Here is a 15,488-nt window from a genome sequence, read left to right as displayed (position 1 = left end):
TACGTTCGTCTCAAAAACATTTATTGGTTTTTCTTTTTCTTGTTTTATTTTCCTTTATTTTAACCTTGTGGCGTCATTATAATCGTCGTCGTCCTTTGTTACTTCTGTCTGAATGTATTTTCCACTTTATAATCATTATTATTTACTATACTTATTGTTTTTGTCCCAGCATCATCGTATCGACCCTTGACTTATTTTTCATTGCATTATTACTTGTATAAATAACGCTTTGGACACGTCAGACCACGGCCGCCATCGGCCGACGAGACATTTGACGCCTTCCGTAAAAATGCTACCTGCTCCGAACTCTCCTCAAATTCTTTACTCTATTATATCCGTTATCATCTCCATTATTATCTTCATCATATTATTACTACCGTTTACTCACCTCGAATTTCTCCCGCAACTGCCTAATGCTTTCCAGCCGCCATTTGGCTCGCCTATTTATGAAGTGCTCTCATATTGTTACTACTATTATTCTTATTATCATATCACAACGATCATAATCGTCATAGCATTCGCTTTTAGTGTTATTTTGCTTTTGCTGTCTTCGTTAGTACTAACGTGCGTACATTAACTACACTACAAGGTTCAGAATACAACTATCTCCTCATTTTCGTACGTAATGTTGTCTCAAACCGATGCCATTTTATTTATATATAATGTATAATACAAAATTCAGGCCAAGATGGAAAAAGATTGCCTACCGATGGAAAAAGAAGCCACAAATACATGCTAAACCCAGTTTTCAATCCGGTTCACTACATTTTACGTTCATCTCGACCTATTTGCCTAACTTTTAAGACATTTTTTGTATCGACATCTGTAGCTCCAAAAATTGTCTTCCTATCCTCAACTTCATAACTAACCCCGCACACCCCTTTTCGGGTCCCTATAGACTATACCGCTCATCTCGCCTTATTGGCTGGTTCTTTTAATTGTCACCCGTCTATTTACTGATATTTTTGTTTCAAATCCAAGTCTTATGGCTTTCACGTGGCGGTGATAGCAGAAGTGACGGCGACGCCGATGACTGCTTTAGCCTGCCGTGGTCAACGCCTCATCATAATCCAATGGTATAGGATACATAATAATAGAATGAATAATGAACGTTTATATGTGTATACATGAACTGTATAAATTTATGACTCAATGTCGTTCCTCACTAAGAGTTTCATCGTTCAAGGCAAGTAGGTTATTTGTTTTCGTTTGTGGTTCTCCAAATTGTCTTTTGATTTTTGTGCCATGCGGCCAGTTATCCCACAGACACGCGCTAAGAAACAGTCCGAAATGAACCTCGCTAATGTTCAGGTATGATTCTGGTCTGACGTCCATTTCAAGCCTTAAGATTCCTCAAGTATTTTCCCATCATACAGCGACCGACACGTGAATATTAAGAACTAGGCTGAATCATGGCTAGAATTCTTACGGTGAGCCTGGGACCGGTGTATATAGCGCAACCGAGCAATTATCTTGACATGCTTTTATTAATAAGCCGTTTCTTCCTCATTCAAATACCTAATTCCTCATTATATTTCTCTATATTACAGATCGATATAGCAGCATGGATCGGATCAGAATGTGAAATGCGAAATAGAAGCAAGCACAAGCTTCATGTGCCATTTTTCCGTTCCGAATTCCCTATTGTTACTCCACACTCCGTGGTTTGCCGAGAGCTCACAATTGTCATCATCGATCATTGGTTGACGGCAACCCGCCATGCACATCTGTGCGTACGTGTCCATCACATTTACTCATCTATGGACGCGTGGCACATTTTACAACAGCCCATTTTTATTCGCCAATTATTTATTCGTGTCATTATTATCATTATAGTGTTGTACACCTGATTTCATCCTAAAACACAATACCCCTTAATTATAGTCATTCTTCACCTTTAGTTATCGTTTTTTGCTTTCATTACTAGTTTTAAATCCTACCTCCTTTCACGACCTAGTCTTGCCCTGTCCCAGCGAAAACTCATCTGACGCCTCATTACGTTAACACCCAAGACGCGCCTATATTTCTGCATCGTATTTGTTGCCATTCTCCTCATGCGTTCGACCTATCTCGACGCACTCCAAATCATCTCGTCTATCCGGTCAACGATAAATCTCCTAGCTTTTTTCGTTATTAGTTTCTTATCCTTATCTTATTTTTGTTAGAATGATGATTATGATGGAGGGAAGTCATGTTAGTGATTTATATTCGATTACCTCATCATTGTTTTGTTTCGTTTCCATCGTATTTTCAGCATCATTTTTTTGTTTTTGCCGCTTCTGCATTTGCGTTTATTTAGTATATTCCTAATAACGTATTTGGTACGTTAAATGGTGCATCTGTGATCGTTTTTTCAATCGTTTAAGACGTTACGCTGTGTTAATCTTTAATAGATGTAGGTCCTTAGTGGAACTGCGTGTTTGTTGTCAATTCAGTTTATATTCGTATCCTTAGATGTTGAAGTACTTACACTGCTTCTGTCGTTGTCGTTATATCAACATTTAATTTGGCTGTGTTGCTGCCATTTCTACGAAGATTTGTTAGTACAGGACTGTGTTTTTGTGAGAATGTTTGCTAGAATCGTTATGCGGTTGTCTGTTTTAGCTCGAGTAAGCAACCGTCGAAAGTCATCAATATACTTGTAGAATATATATTTTAATCAACCACTTTCAACTTGTTATTATTACATTTTTTGTTTGTTGTTTTTGATGCGGAAAACCATAGAAATCAATATCAACATTATCACCATCGTAAAACCATCAAATCACACCACAAAGGATGTAGAGCAACTGTTGGTAACGATTACGGAGCATCATCGTCAATATCGTCAACATTATTTTTTTCAACTACTGTTTTTCGTACGGTCTTTCTTGTCAGTGTTCGCTTAAAACTCATTGCATGACAGACCTTCCCCCTCTCCATAACTCCCCGTGTTTTTCCTTGCACTCGAACAGTGCACTTTGCGCCTCCCCAGTCTCTATGTATTTCTGTGGTTTTTCATATCCTCAGACAAAAATGTCTATTAATTCTGTTTCTATCATCTACTGCCGCCGGCGTCGTGTATCAGTCATTACATAGATTTTCTTTTTGTGATTTAGGCCTCGGCTTAACGATTTCTTGACACAGAAGTCATATAAGGGCGAGATCGGACCGCTCATTCAAACGTTTCATTCCTTAGTTGATATTCGAATGCCTTGGCTTTGGTTATTGAAAACCTTTGTTTTTTTCTTATAGCCTCTTCTTTTTCCTGCTTGGTCGACTCCATATGTTCTTGTTATAAGCGTACTTAAGCCTTCCCCGACATCCTCACAGTTGCTTCCAGTCAAAAAGATCTTCAGGACTTCCACTATACATTTTAAGTTCCAAAACTCCATTTTGCTCACTTAACTTTTTATTTGTTTCATTGACGCTATGCTCAAATAATGCTTTTCAAACCTCGAATTGAGAATGTCGTTCTATTTTTTTTTGTATTTATATACTTAATTCTATAAATATATTGTACGTTATTTATATTTCTCGCTCACTCATTCAGTTTAGTTCTGCCTGTTTGAGTCTACAGTATATATTCACACTAAATGGCTCTTTTTCTCACCGTCACTCCATATGGTTCGAGGTCTTATACTACGAGCTCTGCCAAAATCAGTATCTTGTCAATGCACCTGAATACACAGTCACTGCCGATGGGCTGTTAGTGTCTGACTAAATTGCTCCTAGCAGCATAAAAATACATGTACAAGCTGTATTTCCTTCAATTACATTTGCGATATTAAATTTTTCGAGGGAAAACAAAGACTCTTAGAATCTTAGGCGCTGTGATTACTACTATTCTGTACTAGTGTTCGATTTGTCGCAGCTAAAACAGTAGAGCTTTCGTTGGGTACGCGAACGCGATGTGTGTGAAGGTGATTTACCCACTATGAAAATTCCCCTATAGCATTTAAGACTCTCAGACCTGTGACTGCAAGACGGGGTATACAGAGCCCTATTTCTCCTTGGAGATTGACGAATCTACGATAGGTATTTAGTAGAAACAGCGCAACCTAGACAGGCAAAGCACTTGGCAAAATTATACCCGAGGCTTATTTCGCACACTGCACCATACTTAATAGCTGCAGCAGCAGCAGCCTTAATCAGTAATAATAAAGTTGTCTTTTTTCCCGGGAATATTCACTGTTCCAGAATTTCCGCAAATCGTTTGTGTCCGGAATGAACTTTTTCCTGCGAAAAGACAGCAGGCGGTATATAGTCTCTCTCTCTCTCTTTCTCTCTCTTTCTCTCTCTCTTGCTCTCTCTCTCTCTCTCTCTTTCTTTCTCCCTCTCCTTTTAATTTGATTGATATAATCGATTTGTGCCATTATAGCCTTATGGCCTCGTAAAAACAGAAAAATAGTTTTTTTGCTTCCTGGATTCCTCAATGTCTCCATCAGGGCAGCCTTACTTAACATGTAAATTGCATTGTCTTCTTTATGTGAGTAAATATGTTTGTATTGTAAAACGGTTTTTATGATTCGGCATATACAACGGCGGCAACCTGCTATTGCCCAATTGTTTATGTTTATTACTCTCGGTGTGAGTTGACTACGCGCTGCTGCCGCTAAAAATTCCCTCTTGTTTGTTGGTTTTGGCTACATCACAACAAAGCACTCGGAAAAGAGGCTAACGTACTGTCAAATTTGACCATCGACAGAGACAACAACGGCAACTGCAACTACGATTACTACAGCTTTAACGCTACGCTACTGTTACTAATTCTATCGTCGCTACTACAAGTTTTGTAAGAACAGTGGAAGACTGCAGGTACAACGGGTGACTGGTAACGTTTCTGAGCTTTTTCACTTCAGTTCAGGGGACTGATGAATGGAGCCGAGCCAGCGGAATTAAGACAAATACCCCACAAATACCCCAGTCCTGTCGAGCTCCCCTTCAATGTGTTTCTATCTTTTTCTCTCACACGCGCACACACACACGCACATGCACACGATTCGTGATTTTCCCGTTGCCTTGCCACTCTGCGTGCCATGTTCACCTGTTACCGAAGTATTGAACAGCAGGCAGTGGCATTGGCTTCGGAGGCAGCAGCAGCAGCAGGATGGGTCGGGTTGGTGCTGTCATCGTGTCACCGTCATCACAGGGAGTGCGCTAGTTGTTGCCAAGGTGTCTGTTGCCGCAAATGATTGACACAGAGGGCGAGCGAGCGTTGAAGAAGTGGCCGATGGGTGGTGAACTTGATTTAATGGTGGGTTATAGTGGTTATCCTTTTGGTTGTCGTGGCCGTCTGGGGCTGGCTGTGTCTAACTGGCTTGGCTGTTGTTACCTTGGCTATTTTGTCCACTGGCGGATGCGGATGTCGGCGGTTGTCCACTTTGCTGCGAATTTGGTGACGCGGTACCTGGCGAAGACGGTGTGGCACCAGGCATTGTTGTACTGGCACCGCCAATTTCTTTGGCGCGGTTTACTACAGGATAGAAATATGGATGCTCCATGGCTTCTTTTGCTGTTAATCTGCAATGAATAATGATGTGTAGCAACACACATTTAGGTTGACAGTGTAGCCAACGTTGGCAAACTGAAGTTGGAATAATTTTAAAGGTCGTTTAGAATAACTAGTTACTGTGCACGACAATGCATAACATATTTTTAAAAAGTTGTTGCTTAAAAGTCACCCGGAGGAGAACTTAATATATTTTGCATAAACCTACCTTTCTGCATGATCATATCGGAGCAATTTGTCAAGGAAGTCTAGAGCTTCTGGGCTGACAAGATGTTGGTTATCCGAATGCACAAATCTCTCCCACCGCTTTCGCGAATGCCTAATATTCAAAGTAAATTATAGGAACAGGGAATAATATACGGTTCGTATATATATACATACATATACTATAGAACGCTATGATAAGTCGACTTTTGCTCTGTAAAACACTACAATTTCCGCATTGTGAAAAAGAAAAACGTGTGCGCCAAACATTTCTACAACGAATGTAATAAATTGTTTTAAAGTTACTCAAAAAACGTCCACCTTCTTGCAATTTATCTATATCAACAAAATGCACCTTGTTGTTTTTATGTTTTAACAAAATCCCATTAATTGAATAATTTTGGTGTGTTAAATCGAATTTATCTATGGGCCAAATTATACAGCAGGACCAGGCACACCAGATCACTTCGATAGCTTTGCGATGATGGCTCATGTGCCAACGCAGGCTGTTATTAGTTTATGATTTGACTCACCTGCCGAGGATGTCGTTGAACCGTGCGTCAAGGATGATGCAGTATTTCTCAGTGTATTCAAACAGTTCCTCGGTGCCTAGTACCTTAGCAATTCGTACTAGCTGGTCGTAATTGTCATGTCCATGAAAGAATGGCTCCTTCCGAAAGATCATCGACGCAAGCATGCATCCCAGTGACCACATGTCAAGCGAATAATCATACATCTGATAATCAACGAGAAGCTCGGGACCTTTAAAGTAGCGTGACGCAACTCGGACGTTATATTCCTGGCCTGGATGGTAGAATTCAGCGAGACCCCAATCAATCAATCGCAGCTTGCGCTCCTCGTGATCAATCATCACATTGTGTGGCTTCACGTCTCGATGCATTATTCCTATAGAAAAAGTTGAACGTACTTGGAAAACACCTCGGTACATTCATCACATCTAATGGCGTCGTACTACTAACGATAATGCTAAAACTATCAGTTAATCTGTTACTTACTAAATATATAAAAGTTGTGAGGTTCCGAAATAATTAATTTGGAGATACATCATAGTATGGGCGTCATGGTTATTAACATAATCTACGGTTACTTACCCATCGAATGGGAGAAATCGAGGGCCTTGAGCAGTTCATATAGATAATAGCGAATGTCAAAATCTGTCAGCGTCTGATAAAGTTGTTTAAAATCTGTATTATTGACATGTTCAAAGATGAACGCTGGCGTTCGTGATATCGGATCCTTTACGACGCCCTGCAGGGTAATGATATTTGGTCCCCCGCGGAGATTTTCAAGAATCTTAATTTCACGTTTGATCTTTTTCTTTTTAACCGGTTTAAGTATTTTAACAACACACCGCTCATTGTTTGTGACGTTGATAGCCTCGAATACTTCAGAATATTTTCCGCGGCCGAGTTTTCGCACTAGCTGGTAGTCGTCCTGGTTACCCCACGAGATCGTGTGCGTTTCATAGTCCCAGTATTCACGTGGTCGGTGCGAGTTGACGTCAGCATATACGCGCGATTTGCTGCTAGGCGCGATATTTTGTCCCCCTAGCCCCGCCATTGTCACGCCGGCGTTTGCCGCCGTCGGACCCCCCCGATGATCGTTACCACTAATTCCGCCAATAAGACTAAACTCTTGTCTGTCAACAGTTCAGCCGGCGCTGTTTGAGGCTCCGACTGAAGGAGTGGCAGGGATAGTCGCTGCAGGTGTCGTCGACGTCAGCGGTGGATTGAATGGTAACACTGGTAAAGGGGTCTGTAACAGATGGAACTATAATTGGCCGCTGCCTATTTTCGATGGCGACGAGTATGGAGGCTGTTGATAAAAACACTATGCTGAAGTTTCAGGTGCAATGCAGAAACGGTGAGGAAACTTCGTGAACGTTTTGTGTTACCACTGAACTATGCCACTACTACTACTACTACTACTACCGTTGCTACTATTACTACTACTAATTACTATTACGACTACTACTACTACTGAAACCACACTTTTGTCTGTAGGTATACGGCACGCCTCCGACTGCGCTTCGCAGTTTAGGGGTAGTTTTGGAGTGGCTGCGGCTGAAACCAAGCGAACTCCACCTCCTCTGTGAATAAACGAATGAGAAAAAGAGTAAAGGCGATTACATAGTTTCTCGAAAAACGGCTTGGCAAGTCATCATCATTATTGTAAATAGCTACTATTTGTTGCGATTTCTTATTTCGTATCAAATCACATACTATATAATACAATACGTACAAACAAAATGGAAAGTTTGGTACGAAGTCTGTGCTAAACGGTTTTACACTTATATATTTTTTGGCTTTATGTATTATAGGCAATTAGTATATGCACTCAATCATAAGCATATGCCATGTTATATTATAGCTGATAACATCGAAATGGTACCATGATGCCGAAACAAATTCTGTTATCTTTCTCTCAGGTGCAGCTTGATTATGTTCAACCAAAAGCTAACAACCGGCATATGAGCCTTTATGTGTTCCCATCGCCCGGGTTCATGCCCCATTGCTAATTCACAGAAAATTGGTTTGCTACTAGCTGGGGTTGCTATTTTGTCGAAGGCTGCTGATTATCGTGCTAAAACTTGGACATATTGTGTTAAGTTGTTACGAAAACATCAGTCGCTCGTTTGCCGCCGAATCGCTAGAAGCATTAACGATGTTTCGTCGACCTATCACACCCTGGTAAGTGGGCGATACATCATAAGTAAATATACGCAGGTAAAGAGATACGTGTGTGGACGTTCAAAACGCACCTTTGGAAAGATACAGATAATTTGGAGGTCAAAAATTTATACCTAGCTATACTTTTATCTATAGTAGTAACTGTCTCGAACACTGCAAAAGCTGCCTTCATTATGAAATCATGTCAATACGAGAGTTTTATGAGTCTTTCTATTTTGACTTAATTGCCTTAAGTGAAACTTTGTTCCGCTTTCTAAGGCACACTAATTGTTTAATAAACTTATACAGTAAATGCTTACACCCAGCTCGAACAGCCTTGGAAGTGGAAGCATATACGAACGTTTCTTGTCCCATAAATTACACTGTCCCTTCTATAGGTCATCTACAATAGTAACAGCCGTCATCATCGAAGTTCGCATATTAAACAGTTTCTAGTCATATGAGAAACTAACCAGCACTTCTATAGTGAGCACCACTAAACGAAATTTTCAAACACACAGTAAAAAACATACACTAACAAGCAATAGATTTACCCAACAAAATGCGTACATATCGACAGACGCCGACGTTATATAAAAGTAAAAAGTTTTTATTACTCACAAGCGACTGTCCATGCACTCTGATCTCACCTTTTCACCCCTCGGTCCTGTTTCTATTATAAAATCTCTATCACGCACAACGAGGTATATGCAGTTATACCTATATATACAGCAAATAATCATATATCAAATACTCAACATGAATCACTTAAACCGAACTATCATCACAACCCCTCATCGTACCTCGGTGTTATGGGGGTAGCTGTCTAGATAGGGCAGAAGTACCAGTCAGGTCGCGTTATTTGTACCCGCTGGCAACGGAAGCGGCAGTAGCCCCGCGGACTCTTGAGTCGAGCACGATGCTACACAGGTACCTGTAGTAGCAACGAAGGGGCATTTATTGGTTGTAGTAGTAATGATGGCCAAAGTGAACTGGGCACAATATATGGTAAGGATAGTACTTGATATACGAAATATGACGGGTATTATCCTTAATCCTCCCGGGTAATAATATTTCTAGTTTGTTGTCTTCTCATCACCCTTCTTTTACTCGTACCTAAAAGGCGTCATTCAAACCCCATCTGAGGCGAAGACGTAATGAATGATACTTTATATATTAATTTCTTCATTAGTCGTTATGGTAGACAAACAATGTATAAAAGAAAGCTTCAACAAATGCGTTCCGTTACGTGTATGTGTTATACACGGCGATTAATTTATACGTGATTAAAGATAATCCTTGGCTTGGCGAAGCTTCTCGAAAATAACCCACCGTATTTTTCGTTAATGCCTTCCAGGAATATCAACAATAGGCACTAAAGTAGCGGGGCGAACAAAGATTAAAGCAACGTAAGAATCATGCGATTTTGTCGATGACAATTTTGAAAGACAGCGACAGAAGTTCCGCCCACGCAATGCATGTCCTACGCAACAGTCGTAGATGTCTAATGGCAGTGGTTCATCTAATGACTGCTGCTTTGTCATTGCTTACGACCATACTGATCTTTATGGCCGCTAACCAGCTAGATTTACGTAATAGCGTAACACTGCTCACAATGGGAACTAAGTAGTTAGAAAAGCCATCTTGTTTCTTAATTACTAGGGGTAAGTTGGTAAATCACGCCTTCACATGGTTTTTTTCCCTGCACTTCGCATATTTATTCATATGTCTAATATCTACCTATAGGAACAGGAACATACTATTACAATGACAACAACAACAAGTAAAGGATAATATCATTACTTCAGCGGATAGACTTTCAGTCGGATCGCTCCCTCTGGAGGGTTGACAAATCGGAAAAAGATGATCGATTATGGCCAGTAGCGAGGGTAGCATGAACCGTATTAATAGGCACCACGGCACAATATCCGCGCTCTGATCGCTGATAAACATATCAGGATTTTGAGCCGATGTCGTAGCTTACGTCAGCCTTTTTATTAAAGCGGCGATTGAGCCGACTTATGGAGTAAGTGTTTCCTTTTTTAGAAGAATATTGCACAACTTGGAAATGTTGGTTATGGCACTGTTCTGTAACGATTGAACTATTTAATGAAAAGGTATCTCAATGCAATTCGACCGGCCAATCGTTTAAGAAGGATCATCAATCAAAGACACCGTTTGTTCTTGGTGTAAGACGCACCTACTTGCCCCGTTGATAAACAAGCACAGGCAAACATGAGTAACCGGAACAACGTGAACGACAATCCCGTTAACACGACTACGAATCACACACTATAGAAATCAGGTAAAAACGATGGAATTTCAATCAAATAACAACGAGTGTGAAATAGCCAGAACAGAATCCGCAATTTCGCAAGCCGTTAGATAAGCAGTACATCAAACAAACTAAAGACTGGTGACTAGGCAGAGAAGTAACGGGAGCGTTATGGGGCAGACTTTGGCAAAAGAACATATTGAAAAAAAAAACAGGTCCGATCTAGAACAACAAACTGCGATTATGCGATCGTCAACAGCAGACTGAAACAGTCCCGTCAGTACAATCAGATAGTTACCACAAACATTAGTAATGGCGCACGCCGTGCAACTAATCTGAGATTTTCTACAAATTTATTTCTCAAGCTCGTTGATAAAGCTCTTTTTGTACTAGTAATCGAACAAGACGAATGATGCTATGATAGACACGTCGACGCAAAGCTAGATGACGCCTTTTTTCGAAAATAGTGTTTCGGCAAGTCCACGACCATCAGCCGCACAGGGCAAAACACGGGCTTTCTCATTAGTGTTACACAAAGACACACACATGTCACATCGCATGCCCATGTACGAATACAGAACAGAAAATTTAAAACAACGGAACGCCGGTATATTTACGAGTATTGCAAGGAAATACACGCACAGCTGCACTAATCGTCAATATCAACGTAATTTTACATTCATCCAGCTGATTTTCGTTTGATGGAAGTTAAATAATGCGACACTAATTTTACTAGCGCATTTTCTTATTTCTTAGCACAGCACAGATGAACGGTAAATGTTTGGCACCCGTTTTTTTTTTACTGCCAACTGGTTCAAAACGTTGGTACTGCTTATGATATCATGAAAGATGTGATGACAAGAGCCAACTGGTTCAAAACGTTGGTACTGCTTATGATATCATGAAAGACGCGACTACAAGAGCCAGACATGTGCCCGAGGCACCTGAATTTTCAAACCTACTAAAGTCAGACTTCGTCGACAACGTACACAATAGCAACTTAGTTACGGGACATCTATTAGATATTATAAACGAAGTAAACTAAACACATGTAAAAACTGATCGAGGCGCAATAGCAGCACCCTACAACTAATTACTACCAACGTAGCAGAACAGCTATACACGCCAGTCGAGGTCGAGACGTGCACTCTATGTTGCACAACTGTACGGTGAGAATTATATATTCTTGTTTTACATATGATGATATACAAATACGGTGTTGTTTGCTTTCCCTTTCACTCGAACTCTCGTCATGAACTTTTCTGGCTCTCACGTGCACAGAGCCGGTGCTATTAGAATCTGTGCCTGTTTTCGCATTATTGGCATGCGCTCCATGCAGCACGAAGCACGCACGGTAGGCTATCCATTTGATGTAGCTTTGATTTCCTTTTGCTCTCGAGATGGGCGCGACGAAAACGACGACTCGATTTAATGACAACTGAGAAGCTTAACAATACCTTCCAGGCACCATCAGAAAGGTTCCGTTTACATCAGCACATACTCGTTGAACACGGTGTGGCAGGCTCACTAGCACGCTAACCTACACCGGCAAAAACGGCAGCGTTGAGGCAATACACAGAAACAGCCGCTGTTACGTTGATTCGTCAGTTATTCGCAGTCACACACTAAATAGTAAGTTAACGCCACGGGTCGCCGCACGCGCCGCAACTTCGACGCCACTCACATACGTGCACGACTATGATAATAATAATAATAATAATAATACAGTGGGGAGATATGTTTGCTTGCTTGCTTACTCTCTAGTGGATCTTCTAGGTTAAGTCGAACTTGTGCAGTAGAACCCGGTAGATGGATTCGCTGCAGCGGCAGAAACCCGCAGCAGCCCGCAGATATATGAACTACACCGACGATGTTGGACCGAACCCCGCTAGTTTTTAATAGTCCACTGACGCTTGTTAATGAAACCGATTTACGTCACAGACATGCCATAGGCTCTGACGAGACTCCGGAAAACTCACCACACGTTGGACGAAGTGCGCAACGCAAAGCTCATGTGAAAAACGAGCGAGAAATTTCGCCAAGGCGAGGCCTAGAAAAAGCAAAACATGGCCTCAAGATGGCGGACAACGCCGGACCGATACAAAAATTGGCGCCAAAATTCAACTTGCGTCAACGGAAGACAAGCAGAACAGATCTCAGTATAACAGTCGGTCACAGTAGCAGCCGCGGTGTTAACAGTATAGGCTACCTAACTAACCATCTACAAACCTGGGTTCGTACTCACACAGGGGGTTCGTTGTAGCCTCATGTAGAAACTTGTACATATACGGCGCAGAATTGAGTGTGGCCTGGTGGGACTCAACTTGTTTTATTGCTGTTGTCCTGGGGGCATATGAATTCGTAGAGGAGAGCCATTATTAAAATTATGGTATAAAGTTTGCACAGTAAAATTGAACGATTTAAACGATCACACAGTAAAATTGAAATGAATAGGTATAAATATTTAGTTAATCAAAAAAAAATTATCGACATGTGAGCCAGAACATGTCTTCCAATATGTGAGATTTGTATATGTGAGAGTTTCAAATTTAGTTCTTTCTGATTTAGACTTTCTGAAGTCGAAAGGGTGATAATTAGTTTCAACGTCGATAAGCGGCTTCAACGAGTCGTCATTTGTGTTTTCTGAAAGAGCTGAATGTTTAATAACGTTCTCTCTTCGAAAGCTGTTCAACTTAATAGTGGTAGTCGAATTCTGTTATGTTGCTAATTTGAATATTTTGAAGATTTTTTCTTAGGTTAGGTCTATGTTCAAACGTGATCGACAGAACTATAACTTGGTTATAGTGTCTAAGTGAATCGTCTTTGTTTCGGTTTTTCGTGTAGTCACCGTTTGCAGGGTGTGGTACGGTCAAGACGTTTGGGTGGTAAAAATTGTGATTTCTTTTATAGTAATCTTCAAAGCTAGTAGTCCAATAATGCTTGAATATCGTAGTTCGAACAATGGACGTAGATAAAAGACACTATGCATGACAGATTTATTTAGCAATAAAATTATCTTACTCGAAAAGTTATCTGTTTTCGGATTGACCCGAAGTCGGGTCACATACATCCAATGATTATAGGAGGCAACACATACTCAATAGAGTGTATATATCCCGCTTACTAATGATGTTGTAACAAGGTTACGTAATCAAACGATAAAATCAATTACAATATTATTGATTTCCGTTCGTGTAATAGACAATATTTCCTGTATAAGGTCTAGCATTTCTTCCTTGCAAAGATAACAACCCATGTCGATATCGTCTCAACCTGTTCCCTGAACCGCCCGACACCAACTAAAGACGAGCCAGTGACCAATTCTCAATTTATTGTCAGCACCAACAATGTTATGTAGACGATAAAGCTCTCAACGGTGATCGTGACCATCACAAAGTGGCGGCGGTGTCGAGAATGATGACACTGATTTCTCCAGTCATTGGTTATTGTCCTGTAAGCGAGATGCTGAGTACGTAACTCCTTCCATCGGCAAGGGCGAGGAGGGCGTTGTGGGTGAGGGGACGTTCGGGCCAGAGACTGCGGTAGTGGGTCACTTGTAGGAGCTCTACGTGTATCGCATTGAACTAACTGCTCTAACACGTCAAAGGGGCGGCGACAGCCGCTGATCATCATCGTCATTTACGTCGTTCCGACTGCTACAGCCAAGGTTTCCGTCCGTCTCAGAAGTTCTCTGCTGTTCTTTGATGACGAAAATAACGATGAAACTGAAAATGGTGCCTTTCCTGTGCTCTATTCCCTCTTAGTCCTAATTGAGTGAATGGACCAGATGACCCAGAAAAAAAGGGAAAGAACGACTGGGACACTTACAAACGGAGAGTTAGCGAGCGACCATAGCGTGCAGACGACGTGACTCCGCACGTAAAGGCGGACCGTGCGACTAACAGCTGGATACTGCCTGCATTAATTTTAGGTAGAATACAGTCGACGGTGGCCCGACCGAAGACCACAGGGAGGAGAAAAAGCTCATTGCTCAGAGAATACGACGGTTGATACTGCAGCGTAGCTAATGTTGTCTGTCGGTAACCAGCGTTGACGCAGGTGGCAACACCGAAAAATTGTAGTAGGTGGTACACAATTTGCCCATTAGATTCATAGTGTTATTCAAAGTGAATGTGGATCGTGTTAAATCGTGGCTGATGATATGCTCTTTCTGTACGTTTTGGAAACTAAATTGAGTAAATCAAGTGTATTGACGCGTGCGGGCGTGTGTGTGGGCCGGTATATTTTATATGGCCCGATAGGTGTCGTGTTATGAATTTACTACGTAGCTAACTGGACATACTGGCCGTTCGGCAGTCCACAAATGACTGCTGATGAGTTGGAACTAAGAGTGAGATTCACAGGCGGATGTCATCGCTGGAAAAGGTTGTGAAAAAACAGGAGGAACAATCAGGATTGCCACTGGTGTTTTTCCTTTAATTTAGTAACGAAAGCGTATGATTATCAGACATTTGTATATGATCCAGGGTTTGGTGTGTATGTGTCTGTCGAGTTGGGATTAGCCATTAGCGTTACGTACTTGTCATTGGCCCCAGGTGAATGACAATCCTTGATCTATAGTGGTCACCAAACGGCGAGCTTAGAAAGTTAATTGAAAAGTGATCATTGTAAAAGGATAAAGATTAGATTTGAATTAACTGGAATTCAATGACTACACTCACCCATTCGCTGATTTGCTGTGCGGTGCGCGCAATCACTAAAAACAGCTATCCGTTTTGTTTGCCAGAAATGCCGCAGCAGCGCACCCTTTCAAAAAGACAACCTACGCCATTTTTGTTGTATCTTAATGACTTGTATGACAATATAT

The 15,488-nt window shown here is 41.2% G+C and overlaps 2 protein-coding genes across 9 annotated transcripts in view; one reads left to right on the top strand and one right to left on the bottom strand.

The window, feature by feature from the left end:
• CkIIalpha (casein kinase II subunit alpha) lies at positions 1 to 12,788 on the bottom strand. 7 transcript variants are annotated; one of them, XM_086978840.1, is made up of 7 exons: positions 12,118 to 12,747; positions 9,189 to 9,319; positions 7,706 to 7,805; positions 6,808 to 7,471; positions 6,229 to 6,601; positions 5,700 to 5,810; positions 1 to 5,502 (listed from the first exon to the last, which is right to left on the bottom strand). In XM_086978840.1, exons 4-7 carry the CDS (start codon positions 7,274 to 7,276, stop codon positions 5,292 to 5,294), a joined length of 1,164 nt encoding a protein of 387 aa, XP_086834966.1. In that variant the 5' UTR covers positions 7,277 to 7,471; positions 7,706 to 7,805; positions 9,189 to 9,319; positions 12,118 to 12,747; the 3' UTR covers positions 1 to 5,291. The 7 variants fall into 7 exon arrangements, with proteins under 7 accessions (XP_086834966.1, XP_022649894.1, XP_086834980.1 ...); XM_022794159.2 differs by having other exon boundaries at positions 6,808 to 7,805; positions 12,640 to 12,788; XM_086978854.1 differs by lacking the exon at positions 9,189 to 9,319 and having other exon boundaries at positions 12,640 to 12,763.
• Positions 12,789 to 14,220: 1,432 nt separating this feature from the next.
• Positions 14,221 to 15,488, top strand: part of LOC111248453 (nuclear distribution protein nudE-like 1) — a 47,714-nt gene continuing 46,446 nt past the window's right edge. Inside the window, exon 1 of one of the 2 annotated variants that reach the window (XM_086978933.1) lies at positions 14,221 to 15,046. In XM_086978933.1, the coding sequence (XP_086835059.1) occupies positions 15,029 to 15,046 (18 nt within the window). In that variant the 5' untranslated portion in view covers positions 14,221 to 15,028. The remainder of the gene's footprint in view (positions 15,047 to 15,488) is intronic. The other variant, XM_086978916.1, reaches the window with a different exon arrangement.

This window comes from Varroa destructor, unplaced genomic scaffold (genome assembly GCF_002443255.2).
Source record: "Varroa destructor unplaced genomic scaffold, Vdes_3.0 BEIS01000001.1, whole genome shotgun sequence".
Classification (NCBI taxonomy): domain Eukaryota; kingdom Metazoa; phylum Arthropoda; class Arachnida; order Mesostigmata; family Varroidae; genus Varroa; species Varroa destructor.
This window is presented reverse-complemented; position numbering and strand designations above follow the sequence as displayed.